Source organism: Vidua macroura, chromosome 21, assembly GCF_024509145.1.
Source record: "Vidua macroura isolate BioBank_ID:100142 chromosome 21, ASM2450914v1, whole genome shotgun sequence".
In the NCBI taxonomy this organism is placed as follows: Eukaryota; Metazoa; Chordata; class Aves; order Passeriformes; family Viduidae; genus Vidua; species Vidua macroura.
In genome coordinates this window covers 2,952,452-2,968,774 of record NC_071591.1, presented here as the reverse complement: position 1 = coordinate 2,968,774, position 16,323 = coordinate 2,952,452, and the positions used below count along the sequence as shown (strand labels likewise).

The 16,323-nt window shown below is 51.1% G+C and overlaps 3 protein-coding genes across 5 annotated transcripts; 2 read left to right on the top strand and 1 right to left on the bottom strand.

Annotated features, from left to right (window-relative positions):
- Positions 1 to 69: 69 nt before the first annotated feature.
- PPP1R26 (protein phosphatase 1 regulatory subunit 26) lies at positions 70 to 12,632 on the top strand. 2 transcript variants are annotated; one of them, XM_053996327.1, is made up of 3 exons: positions 70 to 1,765; positions 4,308 to 8,321; positions 12,109 to 12,632. In XM_053996327.1, exons 2-3 carry the CDS (start codon positions 4,369 to 4,371, stop codon positions 12,149 to 12,151), a joined length of 3,996 nt encoding a protein of 1,331 aa, XP_053852302.1. In that variant the 5' UTR covers positions 70 to 1,765; positions 4,308 to 4,368; the 3' UTR covers positions 12,152 to 12,632. The 2 variants fall into 2 exon arrangements, with proteins under 2 accessions (XP_053852302.1, XP_053852303.1); XM_053996328.1 differs by lacking the exon at positions 70 to 1,765 and adding an exon at positions 1,991 to 2,123.
- A 154-nt stretch (positions 12,633 to 12,786) lies between these two features.
- Positions 12,787 to 13,705, bottom strand: PIERCE1 (piercer of microtubule wall 1). Its single transcript, XM_053996331.1, has 3 exons — positions 13,547 to 13,705; positions 13,396 to 13,474; positions 12,787 to 13,259 (listed from the first exon to the last, which is right to left on the bottom strand). The coding sequence occupies exons 1-3, from the start codon at positions 13,609 to 13,611 to the stop codon at positions 13,059 to 13,061; spliced, it is 345 nt and encodes a 114-aa protein (XP_053852306.1). The 5' UTR covers positions 13,612 to 13,705; the 3' UTR covers positions 12,787 to 13,058.
- Positions 13,706 to 13,785: 80 nt separating this feature from the next.
- On the top strand, positions 13,786 to 15,394 carry MRPS2 (mitochondrial ribosomal protein S2). 2 transcript variants are annotated; one of them, XM_053996330.1, is made up of 4 exons: positions 13,786 to 13,858; positions 13,935 to 13,997; positions 14,127 to 14,256; positions 14,564 to 15,394. In XM_053996330.1, exons 1-4 carry the CDS (start codon positions 13,831 to 13,833, stop codon positions 15,105 to 15,107), a joined length of 765 nt encoding a protein of 254 aa, XP_053852305.1. In that variant the 5' UTR covers positions 13,786 to 13,830; the 3' UTR covers positions 15,108 to 15,394. The 2 variants fall into 2 exon arrangements, with proteins under 2 accessions (XP_053852305.1, XP_053852304.1); XM_053996329.1 differs by having other exon boundaries at positions 13,932 to 13,997.
- Positions 15,395 to 16,323: the final 929 nt, after the last annotated feature.

Here is a 16,323-nt window from a genome sequence, read left to right as displayed (position 1 = left end):
GCAACTGCATGTGCACAAAAACATTTATCAGGCTTCTGGCCACAGCTTTGACTTTAATTTTATTTTAAAAGTGCATTCACATGTAAATTGACTTGGCCCGGGAGGATACATGAATACAAGAGCCCTTTCTTCCCTCTGCCGCAGCATTAGGGAGGAATATGGTGAGCGAAGCAAAGTTTCCTCACCTCCAGGCTGCAATTCTGCAGTGAAGGAAAAGCAAGTCCATTGTTTCCTCCTGCACACAGATGCTGGCTGTGCTGTTTTCAGCAGTCTCGTTCAAGCGAGCCAGATCAGAACATAAAAGCATGTTACATATCCCAGGGACAAGAACACACAGGCAAATGTCTTATCGGCTCTGTTTTATCTGTTGTAAGAGCAAGAGATAAATTAATACGAGTTTGTAACTGTGTCTGATGGTTTGAGACATGGTCCTGCCCCACATTCCCAGGGTCAGACCTGGTTTAGTAGTAGAGGATTCCTGGTGAGGAAAAAATTAAAATGTGAAGCTGGAGATAAGGAAAGGGCACAGAAATACAGGTGCTCCCAAAACAAGAATCTCTGGGATAAAAGCAGGTGGAAATCTGTTCCTCACCATATGTCAGCCCCATATCTTGTGATGTGTTGCCACAGAGTGAGCACAAAAAGAGTGCAACACCCTCAGTCACCCCGTTTCCAGCCTGGGACCCTCCTTAGCTGCTGTTCCCCACTTGCCATCACGCAGCCTGAGCTTTCCCCTGTGATTTTGACGACACCCAGCCAAAAGATGCCGATTTCCTCTGCAGCATCACACGTGTTCCAGCCCCACGGGGAAACAAAACACACTGACAAAGTGAAAACGGGCAGCACTTGGGGTTGAGGCACCGGGGTTTTGTTTGCCAGACACAAGGAATGGAAATGCTTGTGCAGATTTATAGACTGAGAGCCGTGTGACTCACTCTGTGTGTTTTAGGAAGGAGCAGGTTGAAACGGGTGTCCCGCAAGGAAGCATCCCACAGCTTGGTTCTGCTCTGGAAGCACAGGGATGATAGCACAGGGTTGGCAGTGTATCCTCGGGGAAAACCCGCTTGCCAACAAAACAGGGATGAATTAGAGCACTAAAACTTTGCTGTTTCGCTATGTGAAACCTCCATCAACGCAACAGCTCCAGGAGCCCCAGCACCGACCGCTGCAGCGGCTGAAAGCAGAGGCCCTGGCTCTCTGCACCTCAGTTCTCGTTCTGCACCCCAAACTTTGCACCTGGGACAGCCAAGTGTTGCATCCTGCCGATATTTTGAGTTTCCCCCCAGTCTGGCGCCCCGAAGGGAGCGGATGGATGATCCCCCGCTCTGCGCATAGTTCCGAGACAAGAGCCGAATACAATCGCGTTCTTTCCGCTGCCGTTTTCCCGGTCCGCGCCGGGACCGCGGTTTGGAGCCCGGCCCTGGCCGCGGGGCTGCTGCAGGAAGCCGCGGTGCCCCTTCCCCCGGCGGCCCTTCCGTTACGATCGTTACCGGGCTCCGGGCTCCCGCCGCCCTCCCTCCGCTCCGCGCCGGCTCTCGGGGCCAGCGGCCGCCGCTGCCTTTGTGCCCCGGCCCGGTGCGGTCCCTCCCCGCCTCCCCGCCGGAGCCCTGCGGCGCATGCCTCCCGCTCCCCGGGGGCAGGGAAGGAAGCGCCGCCCGCCCCTGCACCAGCGCGGCGGGCAGCGGCGGAGCGGAGCCCGGCGGAGCCGACAGCCCGGCCCGGGCGCCGCCGACCCCCGTCGCCGCTGTCGGCCTCCTCTCGGCAGGTGAGCGGCGGGCGGGGGGCGCGGCCGGGCCCCGCCGCGCCGGCGGCCGAGGGAGGCCGGGGCCCGGGTCCGGGGCGGCGGAAGGCGGGAAGGGGGAGCCATGGCGGCGCGGGCAGGGCCCGGCCGGCCGCGGGCAGTGGGCGCGGCGCCCCGCGGGGGTCCCGCGGGCGGCGGCTGCAGGCGGCCCGCGAGGGTGGGGGACCCGTCGCAGCTCCTCCGGGGTGCCCCCCGAGCTGGGGGTACCCTCGTGTCCCCTCACGCAGCCTCTGTGGGTGCCCCCCGGGTTAGTAGCGTTTCATGTCCCCTCACGCATCCTCTGTGGGTGCCCCCCGGGTTGGTGGCGCTTCACACATCCGCTGTAGGTATCCCCTGAGTTAGTGTCCCCTCATGTCCCCTTACACAGTCTCTGTGGGTACCCCCTGTGTGGGAGTCCCTTAATGTCCCCTCATGCAGCTCCTGTGGGTGTCCCCTCATTTCCCCTCACAGAGTTACACAGGGTACCCCCCCCCCCTCCTTCTGGTGTGTCCCCTCATTTCCCCTCAGATCCTGTCTGGGTGACACTGACCCCGGTGGGTGTCCCCTCATGTCCCCTCACACCCTCAGTGCGTGTCCCCTCATGTCCTCTCACACCCTCAGTGGGTGTCCCCTCATGTCTCCTCATGTCCCCTCACACCCTCAGCGGGTGTCCCCTCATGTCCCCTCATGTCCCCTCACACCCTCAGCAGGTGTCCCCTCATGTCCTCTCACACCCTCAGTGGGTGTCCCCTCATGTCCCCTCATGTCCCCTCATGTCCCCTCACACCCTCAGCAGGTGTCCCCTCATGTCCCCTCACACCCTTTGTGAATATCCCCCAGGTGAGTGTCCCCTCACGTCCTCCCTCAGGCAGCACCCAGGTGTCCCCTCACGGTCTCCATGTGTGCCCAGACACAAAAATTCACCCCAATCCCTTATAATTCACATGCAGGACCCCCAGTCCAAGTGTGGGATAGTGAAGGCGCCTGCCCCTTCCCTGAAAACCGTGGAAATAGGTTAATAGGAAAAACGTTGGGATTTTATTTCTTAATGAAGCTGGGAGCTAAAGTGTGTTAATTGCGTTGCTGCAAGGTAATGAGGTATCCTGATTTCTGTCTTTTTGATCCTTAGCTGCTTATTACGAGGAAAAATGTTTTTAATTTATATTTGCCCAAGCGAAGAGTGATGAAGAATTGTCTTCCCTGGTTGTCTGTTACCTTACTCTCAGTAAATAAATACAAGTTTTAAAGAGTTTAGAGTCACGAATCCTTTAAAATATTTAATACCACTGTTTAATTTGAAACCAGAACTAGAGAATAATTGACAAGTGCAAGGTTAGGGAGGTTTCAGAGGGAAAATTGTGTCCCTGTACGTTGGCAGAGTCCAGTGCCACTGCAGTTGGGACTCACTGTGTTTGTGTGGAACCTGGGCTTGAAGAATCCAGCTGCAGTAGTTTTTGGGAATTACTGTCACCCTTGACCCTACCAAATGATGCTGCAGGTGAAGCCTTCAACCCTCATGGGACCGTGTGGAGGTGATGAACTCTTTGGGGTGTTAACTGGAGTTTTGTGGGTGGCTTTTTCCACTCTTGCACAAACCAAAGCTTCGTTCTGTCTGCGGTTTCTACTGGAACACAAAGAATAGTTCCTAATCTTCATCCTGCTTTTATGCACTCCCCCCAATCTGTGTTTGCCAAGAGCTTTTATCCTGCAGAGAGGCCGGATGACTGATGTCTCGGGGTTATTGCTGTAGAGTGTGTTTCAGGAAGAAATGAGTTCCCTTTCCTTCTCTCTCAGCTGCCCCAAGCCCCTCAGCGCTGTGTGTTTAATGCTAAGTCAGATCTAGCAAAAGCTGGGATATTGTGTGGGTACTCTGCTCTCTGAGGAGCAGTTGGTTTATGTCCCACCATCCCAGATGATGCTCCAGATTTCTCCACATCCACGCATCCTGCACCATGTGGACACAGCCAGTGCTGCTTTCCTTGGAAAACTGGAAAGCTGAGCTGCATGATCCTTAAAAAGGGCAGTTATGCCAAGGGAAACAACAAGCGGAGTATTTTGCTGAGCTCTCCACTCCCACTATGAAAGAATTCCTTAAAATTGTTCATTCTCTCCTACCACAAAGTTTTCTGCAAAAGTATTCAGACAACCTCAGTGCAAAGGGGATTGCACACACCAGTGCACTGAATCCCATCACAGTGGGTCTTTGTGGGCAGTGCATCATTATTTAGGAGCACCTGCAAAAAGGACTGGAAAGCACAGGAAGAGTTTCAGAAGTGAATTACCTGAACTGGGTTATGATTTTGCCAGAAAATACTACAAACCACAAATGATGAGCGCTCTGGCTTATCCCCAGTGGCAGTAGTGACTGATTTACCTGTTCAAGTGATGTTGAGGAGTAATTCCTGTGATTATCTGGCACAGTAGTTCTGAGTGTTAATAATTTACAGTTTATGTTACCAGGATTATTACATGGAATTTCTAGAAGGCACACGCTTAATAAATATTTTCCTTTTTTAATTTGTTTTAGGATGGAGGAGAGACCGGTCTGAAAATCTGTTCCATCGTGGACTTTGCTGTGGTCTGCTAGAATGTTCCTTATGGATGCTCCTCCTCTGGTAGCTCTTCAGACAAAATGGGAGTCCTTTGGACCAGCAAGGAATTGTAGATACCCCGTTTGCTTCCCTGAATCCGACAGCAACGTCACCAGAACCTCCGTGAGCGCCAAAGTTCAGATGATCATAAACAACCTGCAAAGCCAAGAGCCTGCCCTGGGTATGAACAATGAGTGTGGCTGTGTTATGCAGAAAAAACAGAAGGGAGGAAAAGGCACCAGTACCAGAGTCACATCCAGCACCACGCTGCTGCAGAAGCATCCTCAGTACACCCAGTGTGGGTGCCCTGAGGATTCTGATGGCAGCAAAGTGGAAAGGAATGTAGAGTTTGGGACTCTGCTGCTCGATTCTGACAGCGACGATTCTGTGGACCGAGGTATTGAGGAAGCCATCCAAGAGTACTTGAAAACAAAAAGCAAAAGTGCCCAGTCGTTGCCAAGGAATGCAGAGCGTTCTGAGAATGTGAGCAGAGACAAAAGGTTTAAGAGAGAGTTCTCCCAGAACAAAGTGGCGAGTAACCTCCTCCCTGTGAAATTTAAAGCCGAGATGCTCTCTGAAGAGTACCTGTCTGACCACCTGGGAATTGGGAAAAGGCTTCAGCCTGCTTCCCCTCAGAGCATCAGCAGCGATGACTCCTTTGAACAGAGCATACAAGCTGAAATAGTGCAGTTCTTGAATGAGAAGAAGCAGCAAGAAATTAGCAAATGTGATACCGAGGAGGATAAAAAAGATTCCCGTGTGAGATCTGTCCTGAAATGCAACAAAGAAGCAACAAACAGAACAAGCTGTGGTGCTATAAAGCAAGGTTGTAATGCACTGCTCCTGAGACACCATCCCAAGCTGCAGAAATCCAGTGCCCAGTCCAAGTGCTTGCAGTCAAAAATCCAAGCAGAGCCCAGTGATTTCAGCCAGGTGAACCGAGCATATCTAGAAGTGGCCACTGCCAGCCAGCCTTGGCTCGTGGAGCAGAATGAGGGAAGTGGAGCTCATCACTGGGAGCCAAGGGAAGCACTCAGCAAGGAGAGCATGCACACATCTGACTCGAGCAGTGATGATGGCATTGAAGAAGCCATTCAGCTTTACCAGCTGGAGAAAATCAGGAAGGAGGCAGGTCATGCAGCAAACTGTGTCCCTTTGCAGAGGGAACCATTTGATCCAAAGGGTATGGCAGACATTTCTGCCAGCCTGACAATTAGCTCCACAAAAAGTGCCTCACCGGAAATCCATAAAAACCCTATAAGCAACAAGAGAAAAGAAGTTAATTCCAAGTCAACGGGATTAGAAAGCACCAGCAATGACTTTAATAAGCTGTTTAAACCACTGAAAAAAGCCAGACATTTTGCACTTCCAGAAAACAAGATTACTGCTTGTGAGCTCACATTGCAGGCCTCTTGCAGAGCAGACACATCTGCAGAACTCATGTGTGCAGAAGCTATCCTGGATATTTCCAAAACAATCATGCCATCCCAAATGGGAAGTGACAACAAATCCCTCACTGCAGACTCCTTCTTTTCTCCCCAGCTTCTCTCGTCCTCCCGTTGTGAAAGTGACAGCAGCCTTGTGGACAGTGATGACAGCATAGAGCAGGAAATCAGGGCTTTTTTGGCTCTGAAAGCACAGTCAGAAAACCTTGGAACAAAACCTCCCAGCCTGTCACGCTCCATCCAGATGCCTTTGCCTTCTGATCCAAACAGCCTCACCGAGACCCTTGAGCCTGCTCTGCCCAAAACACTGAAATTATCCCTGAGTCAGAAAAGGAGACTTAAAAGGGAAGGCAGAACGGCAAAACAAGGAGGGTCAAAACTACCTGAACAGCTGGAGACAGGACTTTTCCAGCCAGGTAACTATTCCAAATTCCCAGGGCTCCCAGAGGAGCATGCCCTGAGCAACCCCCCAGAACTCCGGGATGCACAGAGTAACAAAGAGCCGAGGCAGCAGCAGCTGATGTCTCCCAAATTGTCTGACTCTGATGGCAGCAGATGTGTGGCCTTGGACTCTGCAAACCCTTCTCTGCAGGTTCAGAGTAGCACAAGAAAACCTATAAAAAACCCCATCCAAACCCCAGAGAGGGAGGGGTCAGGTGATGAGAGCAGCTCTCTGGACAGCGATGAGGATCTGGATTCTGCTATCAAGGACCTGTTACGGTCTAAAAGGAAGTTAAAGAAGAAATCCAAGGACCAGAAAGCTCAGTGCAAGAAGAAAGTCAGATTCAGTGAGACAGAAACTCAGCTGCTGGATGAGTTCAGTGGCCTCCAGCAAAATGAGTGGAAATGTAAAAATCCCTCACTGCTAAAAAGCTGCCTCTCAAAACCTAGGAAAGCTGTGAGGGAGAATGCAGTCAGGAACCCTCCAGACAACATCAAACTTCCCAATGACAAGCCAGAAACCGTGAAAAACCAGGAGTTTAACTTACAGCTTAAAAAAGGCAATAAACCTAAACCAGTTTCAAACCAGCGGGGGGCTAAAAATAGAAAATGTGCTTTCCCAGCTGTGTCAGACGCCAGTGACAGCAGCTCAGTGGACAGCGATGACAGCATCGAGCAGGAAATCAGGAGATTTTTGGCAGAAAAGGCTAAAGACTCTGCAAGCAATTCAGAGATGCAAAAAGGTGATGCAAGTCTGGACCTACTTAGAGCGACCAAACAAACTGGTAATAAAGGAAAAGCAAAGCAGCAGCCGGTGGAAAACGAGATCAGCCTCGTGCTGGGTCAGAGTAAAAAGGCTGAGGTAGCTCAGCAAACTGAGGAGGTGAAGAACTCTCAGAGAACAGAAGGGAAAAGTGCAATGTTAGCTGGCAGTGGAAAATGTGCTTCCTCTGCAGAGAATGTTCCTACTACTGGTCAGTCAAAAGCTAAGCAAGGACTGGGGGGGGTCAGAGGTGGTGCTGCTGAGGAGTTACCTGGGAATGCAACAGGTAAAAGGAATGTCCATAACACAGAGCCCCCAAAACCCGGCAGAAGTGAAGGGTGTAAAGTGAGAAAAGTCATGAATGCAAAGCCCAGATCTAAAAGGAAGAATACCTTCCAACTAAAAATCTCAAGTAAATTTATTGCAGGTCTGAAATACGCCCGGGACAGGAAGAAATCGATGCTTTTGAACAAAAAGCAGAAAGCAGAGTGTTTGCTCAGGCAGAGCAGTGCCTTGGGAATGGAGGCAGCTTCCCAGGACACAGATGTACTTAACCCCTTGCCAAAAGGCAAATTTAGTGGGGAAATTACACCAGCAATAAAAGAAACCAGTTCTTCTCAGAAACTCATTGTGGGAGGGGTGAGTCCCCATGTAGCAGAAACCTGTGCAGGAGCTGAGTGTCTCCAAGAGGCAGCTGAGGGTTGCAGGAAGGCTGAGGCTCCAGGGGATCAGTCCCACTCCTGCCTTCCCTCACAGGAACAGAGTGTGGCAGCAGGAAAAGCTGATAAGGTTTGCAGAGGAACCTCCAGAGCTGAGAACACCCAGATGTGGATCAAGGAAGGAGATATCCACCGAGACAACTGGGCTGACTCCACTGCAGATCCCCCACACCCTGAGTGCAGTGTGGGAAAAGCAGATAAAGTCAGCAGAGAGCCAGCTCAGCAGAGTGCTCAGGTGGACAGTAAGGGAGGGAATAACCAGCTGGACAAGAGGCCAGATCCCAGTTTAGCTTGCCCAAGACAGGAATTCAATGTGACAGCAGCAGCAGTGCATAATAGTGGAGGAGCATGTGCAGATAACAGTGTGCAGACGTGCATTAAGGAAGAAAAAGTTGACAGGCAGGGAGAAGTTCAGGTATCCAGCTCCAAAATGGAAGGAAAAATACCTGTCCTGCAGAACAGGGAAGCTGCTAGTGAAGTACACCAAGGGCAGGAATTTTTAACCAAAACCTGTGCAAAATTTACTGACCTACCTGCAGGGGACTGCCCAGGTTCCCTCTTGGAAAAAAAGGTTTCAAATATGTAAGTATTTTTTTTTTTTTTACACTAGCAGTCTTTTTATAAAATAACTGTGATTGTAATTACTTTGATAAAGCTTGAGACAGGAAAGGAGAGGCAGTGGGAGATGCTGATACCTGTATATCACACACACACTAATGTGAAAATAATTCTATTTAACAGGATATCACAGATAGGCATTCATAGCTTTTGTAGAATTTTGTAAATTATTTAAAGTGCTCTAAGGAAATATTTTTTATAATGATTTTTAGGGCTTGCATTCCTACAGGATGCTGTAGTTATTGTAGATAAGATATTGGCTAATCACACTTTAAATTATGAGGCCTCTAATTGTCTCTCAAAGGGAAACCTGTTTGCGCACAGAATTTATTTGGGAACCTGTTAAGAGATCCTAGGAAAGCCCAGCCTTGGATAGCAATGCAGATGGTCTGACACTGGCCACATCCGAGCTGCCTCAGGACAATCCTGTGGGCTGGGTTTTGCTGGAGCTCAGTTTTCCCACCCTGAGGACTGTGGGATGAGGTCCCTGAGCTGAACTCGGCTGTGGGTGTGGAGATCCAGCCTGGAAGATACAAATGCAAATTCAGGTAAATCAAATGGACGGCTCTGTCTGCACCTCCTGTGCAGAGTGATCTCAGCACCTGCTCAGATTCCTTTTTCATACCCAGAACCTCCTGCTAGCAGATGATTCCAAGCACAATTGCAGTCCAAGACAAGTGAAGGAGTGTGTCTGTTCAGACAACATGATTTTTCTGGATTTCCCTGCATTTCCCTGGATTTCTGTACTGTTGGGCCTGTAGGGCTCAGACAATTCCACGTTATTCTCAGCTCTCTCATTTTGATGCCGTGTAGTTACCCAGACATGGCTTTTGGTTTCCTGAATGAACTTCCTGGACCTGAGTGCCCTTAACTTTCCTTTTTCAGAAGTGGTTTTTAAAATGTTACATTTCTGTGAACTTTTCACTGACAATTTTGGTGCAATAAAGCAAAGCTGAGTTTGCTGTAGGAAGTCACAACACAAACGGATTTTTTCAGCCACGGATATTTTCAGCACTGTTCTTTCTTCAGGCTCTTTCTCTGCCTCCGTTTCCAGCAGCCAGAATAAAGCAATTTTTCACTACTATCTTTTTATTTGTACTGACTTTCAACGGGATTGAAGTAGCACATTCACATCACACACACAAAGAAGTGCCCCCACACTGGTTTCGCTGCAAATTCAAAATGTGTAAATTGGAGCTGTTGGCTCTTCCATTTTCATTTTTGTGTTGTGAAGTCCTTGGAGGAGTTTGTTCTCACATCTTGTCCCTGTGAATTGATCTGATAGTCTCTTTGTCTGCTCTTCTGCAGAACTTCTCAGCCAAACCACCACTTAGCATCACTCTGTTTCTCAGTCACTTCAGGAGTCTTCCTCCAGGCTGGCCTTAAATTTGCAAAATGGAGCAAAAGCAGCCAAGACTGGATCCAGAATCCCGTGGTGTCCCTGGTGTGATGCAGAATGTGGGCAAAATACGGTGTAGCATAGAGTAGTAACTGTGGCATGTAGAGAAATAAACATCCTTGGTGTGTTCATGCTGTCGTGCAGCTACGTTTGAAACATGTTCCTAGTGCTCACTTGGCATTTCTGACTGTCCAGCCACCTTTTTGTAGCCCTGGGGTTGGTTGGCCAGGTTGTTTAAAGGTCAATGTGTTAACTCATCTCCATTTTGTGGTAGGATTCCTTGGAAAAGTGTTTTTTCCTTAGCTCAGTGCCTGCACTCCCTCTTCACAGGTTTATCTTTTGCTCTGCCTTGATTCCGTTGCAGGATTTGAGCCTTTTGTTTGGAATAGGTCAATAGGCTGGTATTTTACACTAGAAGTTTTCCAAGTACCTTGCTTTAAAAGGATTAAAGTGTATACCTAATTTTCCTAGAGATGTTGGAAGGACTCTGTACTGTTTGTATAAAAAGCTGAATGTTTCTTCTCAAAAGTTTTCAGTAAATCCGCATTAAGACTTCAAAGGTGTCTCGTGCCCCTGTTGCTGTGTCTGTGTCCTCAGTACCACTCGTGACCTGATCCACTCCCAGTTAAAATGCAATTCCAGTTACCTTGTGCTTTAAATAAAACCTGATTTCAAACAGCACTTTTTTATTTTAATTGATGAACTTGATTTGTATATAGGAACTGGTGTACATTGCTGAGTTTCTAATGTTTAATAAATGGGGTTCTGCCCATGGACCGTGCAACTGGAGTGTTCCTATGGTTTGTGTCATCATCTTGAGTGAGTAATGATTTCTGTGTTCCCTCTTCTTCCCTCCTGACTGAGGATGTCATTAATTCTTTGTAACAAAAAATGAAGGAGGAGAATTTGCAAAGGGGTGGCTTTGGGAGGTGAGAATGGTGCTTGTGGTAGCAGAACCCCAAGAGTTTTCTTTCCTGGTGTTTGTGGTCAGGAAGTGGAATCTTTGCTTGTGTGATTGAACATGTGTCAAGGAGCATCTCTGGAATTGAACAGCCAGGGCTCCAGTGGCAGTGTCCTCATCCTGGCCCAGTTCTCATCACTTGTTCAGAAAAGAGAAGTCTGGTGGTTTGCAGCAGTAAGAAATCCCTCTTACACATCACTAAAGGCTGAGCGATAAAAAAGATTATCTTGAGTGGCAATTCCCACACGTGGTACCAAGGCTGGGACTGCAGCACAAATGTCTCAAGGCTGAATCTTCATAAAAGCAGTTCCAAAAGCAGATTTTCTTTGCTGCTCATAGTGCCCATGAGAGCCCCAGGGAGGGCACAGAGTGGGCACAGAGTGCACTCCAGTGCCAGCTCTGGGGAGTGTCCAGAAAATGCCTTTTCTCATTTCTCCCACCCTCCTGAGACACCAATTAATTATAATTATTGCAGTAGATACAAGGAACCACAAACCCAGCTCTTCTAAACCTTGTGAAGTTTTTTTAATGAGTGCTGGTTCATATTTTTTAAAATGCACAATGCTAATTTTACTTTCTAGTCAGAACACAAAACCTGTTAATTTAGATATTAAGTGCTTAAACCACTTGGTGCTTTTTATTATGGCTCTGGTGAGTTACAGATCCTGGCTGCAGTACCACAGCTGTCAGGTAAATCTGAAAAGAAGTTTATTGCTTCATTTTTTTACCCCAGTGACTGTTTTTGGGTGCTTTGGGAACAATCTCCAAGGATCCTCAAGGGGCAGCAAGGATTCCCTTAATTTTTTATTCCCAGTTCTTTGCTATTTTAGGAACACGTGTTTTGACAGGTAGCTGCTCTTTATACAAGGCAGGAACACACCACCCCTGCCCCCATTTCTTTTATTAATTGAGAAGCTTTTTAATTTTTCATCCCTTCACTTGGTGATAGTTCAGCCTCACATAATTTTATCTGCAAATGCGAAAATCTTCCTTTCAAAAGACAGAGTAGAAAGAGATTGTTTCAGGTAGATCCTGTGTGGTAAAAATGAGTCATTTTTTGGATGATATTTTGAATTTGTACAGGTGTTTTCTTTTAGAAAAATTTTATTTGGTGTAACCTCTGAACATTTAGATACACTGCATGCCAAACTCTTCAAAGGAACTGGTTTCAAGAATAAAATTAAAAGGGAAGAAATTGAGGCAAGAAAGAAGAGGTGGGTGTTTTCAGATGGAGTGGGAAAGTATGTGACAGAATCCACTCTGTTAGTATCTTTAAGAGGCAGCCTTATCCCTAAATTATACCACCTGCAGAAAATCTGTGGATAAAAATTTATGTAACATTGTCACAACTATTTCTATTGATTCAGCACTTTGTTATTTTCTCATTGCAGGAGAAGAAAGGGAGGTTCTAAAGAAGCTCCAGATATTGTCTAGAGTCTGATACGAGGATCACAGCAAATGGAAGAGGGTTGCTTGTTTATTTTCAGATGTTAGATCTTTGAAACGTTAACTTTTCAGGCCCATTTCCGCTCAGTTTACTTACCTGTTCCAATTTATTATTTTTGGTGTGTTTGCAGCACAGGGGGATCTACCCAGCTCTTACCACGTGCCACAAACAGGGAATGTTTCTGACATGTGAAGAGTATCAGTTGCAGTGGTGTTTGGACGTAATGTTCCGCTCATTATTTACATTTTTAGCAAACAGTTTGAATATTATTATGCTCATTTTTAATGTTCTGTTACACCTGTAAGGTGGCACTGTTTCTTATCCATAAACAGGCAGAGCAGTTTCTCTTAAAAACTCATTTTTAAGCCAAAAATGTTCAGGTGTTCTTTCAGTGCAGTCACTGGCCAACTGATGCAGTTTCTTTCCCTGTACCTACAGTTGTTCCAATTAAACTTAAAAAAAAAATCTACTTTTTGATTACTTGTCATTATTTGAATAATTTCTTAAAACTTTGTAGTTTGGAGAGAGAAGAAATGTGAACTTTCTACAAGAAATCCAAAGAGTTAATGAATACCTCTGGAAAACTTGCAGTTTGATTATTCATTAAATAGTAGAGAGGCAGTTTAGATCTTAATTTTTAATGACGTGTAGTACATAAGGCAAGAGTGTAAAGGATCATTAGTGACAGAGAAGGGGATAAGGGGATAAAAACAGAATTTATGTTGTCCTAGTATTTATGTGCTGCTGCACATGAGCTACCTGACACTTAACCACATTAAATCTTCAGCCTATTATTACTCCTAATAACGTTCCCTCTGTAATCTAGTGGGTCCATTTAGTATCAAGAAAGAGCGGCTGGCTGCGGGCGTTTCTCCCAAGGCAGACAAAAGCCGGCTAGAGGGGCTGGTCCCTGCAGTGCGAGGGGCCGCTGGGGTTGTAGCTGGGGTGGAAGTCCAGGTGCTCGTAGGCGGTGATGAAGGTGTCGGGGCCGGTGCAGTGGCTCTTCTCCAGGGACGTGTTCAGGCCGTCGTTCCTGCACATGCCAATCCTGCCCAGATGATCCGAAAACTTGTGCGAGAGGATGTGGAAGGAGCTCTGCGGGGGCGAGAAAGGGTACGGGGCGGGGGTAGGGGTAGGGATGTTTTAAATGCCAGCACGGACAGCACCTGCAAAACTTGCGGAGATGGATACGGATCAGGGCAGCGTCTCCATCCGCCCGGGGTGCTCGTACCGGCAGCTCGTGCACCGTGGGGGCCCTGCTGCCGTAGGTCTGGTTGGCGGTCCTGAAGCGGGGGTGAGCCGGCGGCTGCCTGCGGGGGGAGAGCACAGGTAGCGCGGGGAGCGGCGAGCGGCGAGCGGGGCGCTACCGGGACAGCGCTCACCCGTAGCCGCGGTAGAAGGTGAGCTCCTCGAAGCGGCGGGGCACCCCCGAGCTGGGCTGGGCCATGGCCGGGCCGGGCCGGGCCGCGGGGACGGAGCGTTACCCGGCGACCAGAGGCGGAGGGCGGGGAGCGACCGCAACCGCCCCGAGGGAGCGCCGCGCCCCGCCCCGCCCGCAGGAAGCGGAAAGCGCCGCTGACCTTCCCTCCTCCTCCTCCTCCTCCTCCTCCTCCGTCTCCTCCGTCTCCGTCGTCTCCGTCTCCTCCGTGCCCTGCGGGCTCGGAGCATGGCGGTGCTGCGGCTCCTGCGGGCAGGTGAGCGGCGGGGCCCGGCCCGGTCCGGAGCGCCCCGGCCCGCCCGTGTGACCCGCGTGTTTCTGTCCCGCAGCAGCGCCGCGGCTCTACAGCACCGTCCCGGTCCCGGCCACGGCCCCGGCAGGCAGCCGGCCCCGCGGTGAGTGCTGCCGTGCACCCCGGCCCTTGAGCGATGCCCGTGCGGTGTCACCTTGCAGCATCGGGGGTCTCTCTGCAGTGCCGGCTTGTCCCCCCTAAATCAAGGGAGTGTTTGTTTCCTCTCTCTCAGCTGACGATGACAAGCTGCTGACCGAGCCTCTCAGCCACCCCGACTTCTTCAGCGTGAAGGAGCTCTTCACCCTGAAAGATCTCTTTGATGCTCGGGTGCACCTGGGCCACAAAAAGGGATGTCGGCACAGGTGAGTGATGCTTTTCGTGATCCAGTGCTTGTGGACATCGGGAATGCTTCCCCAGGCCACAGCTGCTGGATTGCTCTGAGCCTGGAACTGCCCACACAGGGCAGGGTACGGGGATCCCCCCAGTGTGGGCAGTGGGAGGGTGTGACACTGGGTACGAGGGCTCTCTGCAGGGAACACCTCTGCTGTCAGCCAGGAGCAGGAGCGTGGGAGGGTTCCTGTGGGGCCCCCACATCCCGAAACGCTCGATGCCTGCACACCCCATCCCCGTGTCCTCCCCCCCTGTGCCGCCCTCCCGCTGCCCCCGCAGGTTCATGGAGCCCTACATCTTCGGCTGCCGCCTGGATCAGGACATCATCGACCTGGATCAGACCATGCAGCACCTGCAGCTGGCCCTCAACTTCACGGCCCACGTGGCCTACCGCGGGGGCATCATCCTGTTCGTCACCCGCCGGCGCCAGTTCTGCCACCTGGTCGAGAGCACGGCGCGGGCGTGCGGGGAGTACGCGCACACCCGCTACTGGCAGGGCGGGCTCCTCACCAACGCCCGCATCCAGTTCGGCCCCGGCGTGCGCCTGCCCGACCTCCTCGTCTTCCTCAGCACCCTCAACAACGTCTTCGAGCCGCACGTGGCCATCCGCGACGCGGCCAAGATGAACATCCCCACGGTTGGGGTGGTGGACACGAACTGCAACCCGTGTTTGATCACCTACCCCGTTCCCGGCAATGACGACAGCCCCGCGGCCGTGGAGCTCTACTGCAAGCTCTTCAGGATGACCATCATCCGTGCCAAGGACAAGAGGCGGCAGAGCGAGGCCATCGAGGAGCTGCGGAGAAAAGCCGAGGGCAATTAGAGCCCCGGGGATGGGCTCGGTGCCTCTGCTCCAGTTCCGCGGGACTGGCTCTGCATCCAGCGCCGGCACAGCTGGGGAGGGGACCCCAGTCCTGTGCACGGTGACCCCACAGCGGTCACAGCCCCCGAGGGGCTCTAGCTCCAAAAGATTGTCCAGAGCAATGCAAGGGAAAAGGGAGCCGGGCCAGCCCCTGCTCCTGTCCTTGAGTGTGTCACTGTTGCAGTCTCACCTGAAACTGCTTCTATCTTGTGTCTGTTCTTAGCAAATAAAGGGATTTATCCCCCTGATCCTTCTGGTGGAATGGGATGGGGAGTCTGGCCAGGGCAGTCACAGCAATGGGAGGGAAAGGATGTCCCCAAGCTGGGGACATTTCAGGGTGGCTGATGCAGGGTGAGAGTGTCCCCACTTTGTCCCAGGATACACTGGGAGCCCAACCTTTGCCACCATGGCAGGTGGGGGACTCCAGGAGCAGCTGAGAAAAGGGATATGCGTTCCTTAGTAGCCTCGTGTCTCTGTGGGAGGCCCTAGAGCAGTCCTGGGCAGGGTTTTGTGTCCCATCCCCTGTCCCATCCCGTGTCCTGTCCCATGTCCCCTGTCCCATTTCCCATCCCATGTCCCCCGTCCTGTCCCCCATCCTGTGTCCCCCATCCCATGTCCCTTCCCCTCTCCCCTGTCCCATCCCGTGTCCCCTGTCCCATCCCCCATCCCATCCCCTGTCCCGTGTCCCATGTCCTATCCGTGTCCCCTCCCGTGTCCCCTTGTCCCCTCCCGTGTTCCATCCTCTGTCCTGTGTCCCCTGTCCCATCCCGTGTCCCATCCCCTGTCCCGTGTCTCCTGTCCTGTCCCGTGTCCCCTTCCGTGTCCCATCCCCTGTCCCGTGTCCCCTGTCCCCTCCCGTGTCCCATCCCCTGTCCCGTGTCCCTGTCCCCTCCCGTGTCCTCTGTCCCGTGTCCCATCCCCTGTCCCTGTCCCCTGTCCCCTCCCGTGTCCTCTGTCCCGTGTCCCATCCCCTGTCCCTGTCCCCTGTCCCCTCCCGTGTCCTCTGTCCCGTGTCCCATCCCCTGTCCCGTGTCCCTGTCCCCTCCCATGTCCCTGTCCCCTCCCGTGTCCTCTGTCCCGTGTCCCCTGTCCCCTGTCCCGTGTCCCATCCCCTGTCCCGTGTCCCATCCCCTGTCCCCTCCCGTGTCCCCCGTTCGATCCCTGCCCTCTGCCGGCT

Excerpts from the sequence above, each read along its gene's own strand:
- PPP1R26 (XM_053996327.1), top strand. The coding sequence starts at position 4,369 with ATGTTCCTTATGGATGCTCCTCCTCTGGTAGCTCTTCAGACAAAATGG. Across the intron at positions 8,322-12,108 it reads GAAAAAAAGGTTTCAAATAT|GAGAAGAAAGGGAGGTTCTA; the intron begins GTAAGTATTTTT and ends TTCTCATTGCAG.
- PIERCE1 (XM_053996331.1), bottom strand. The coding sequence starts at position 13,611 with ATGGCCCAGCCCAGCTCGGGGGTGCCCCGCCGCTTCGAGGAGCTCACC. Across the intron at positions 13,475-13,546 it reads ACCTTCTACCGCGGCTACGG|GCAGCCGCCGGCTCACCCCC; the intron begins GTGAGCGCTGTC and ends CTCCCCCCGCAG. Across the intron at positions 13,260-13,395 it reads CCACGGTGCACGAGCTGCCG|AGCTCCTTCCACATCCTCTC; the intron begins GTACGAGCACCC and ends TCGCCCCCGCAG.
- MRPS2 (XM_053996329.1), top strand. The coding sequence starts at position 13,831 with ATGGCGGTGCTGCGGCTCCTGCGGGCAG. Across the intron at positions 13,998-14,126 it reads GGCAGGCAGCCGGCCCCGCG|CTGACGATGACAAGCTGCTG; the intron begins GTGAGTGCTGCC and ends CCTCTCTCTCAG. Across the intron at positions 14,257-14,563 it reads AAAAAGGGATGTCGGCACAG|GTTCATGGAGCCCTACATCT; the intron begins GTGAGTGATGCT and ends CTGCCCCCGCAG.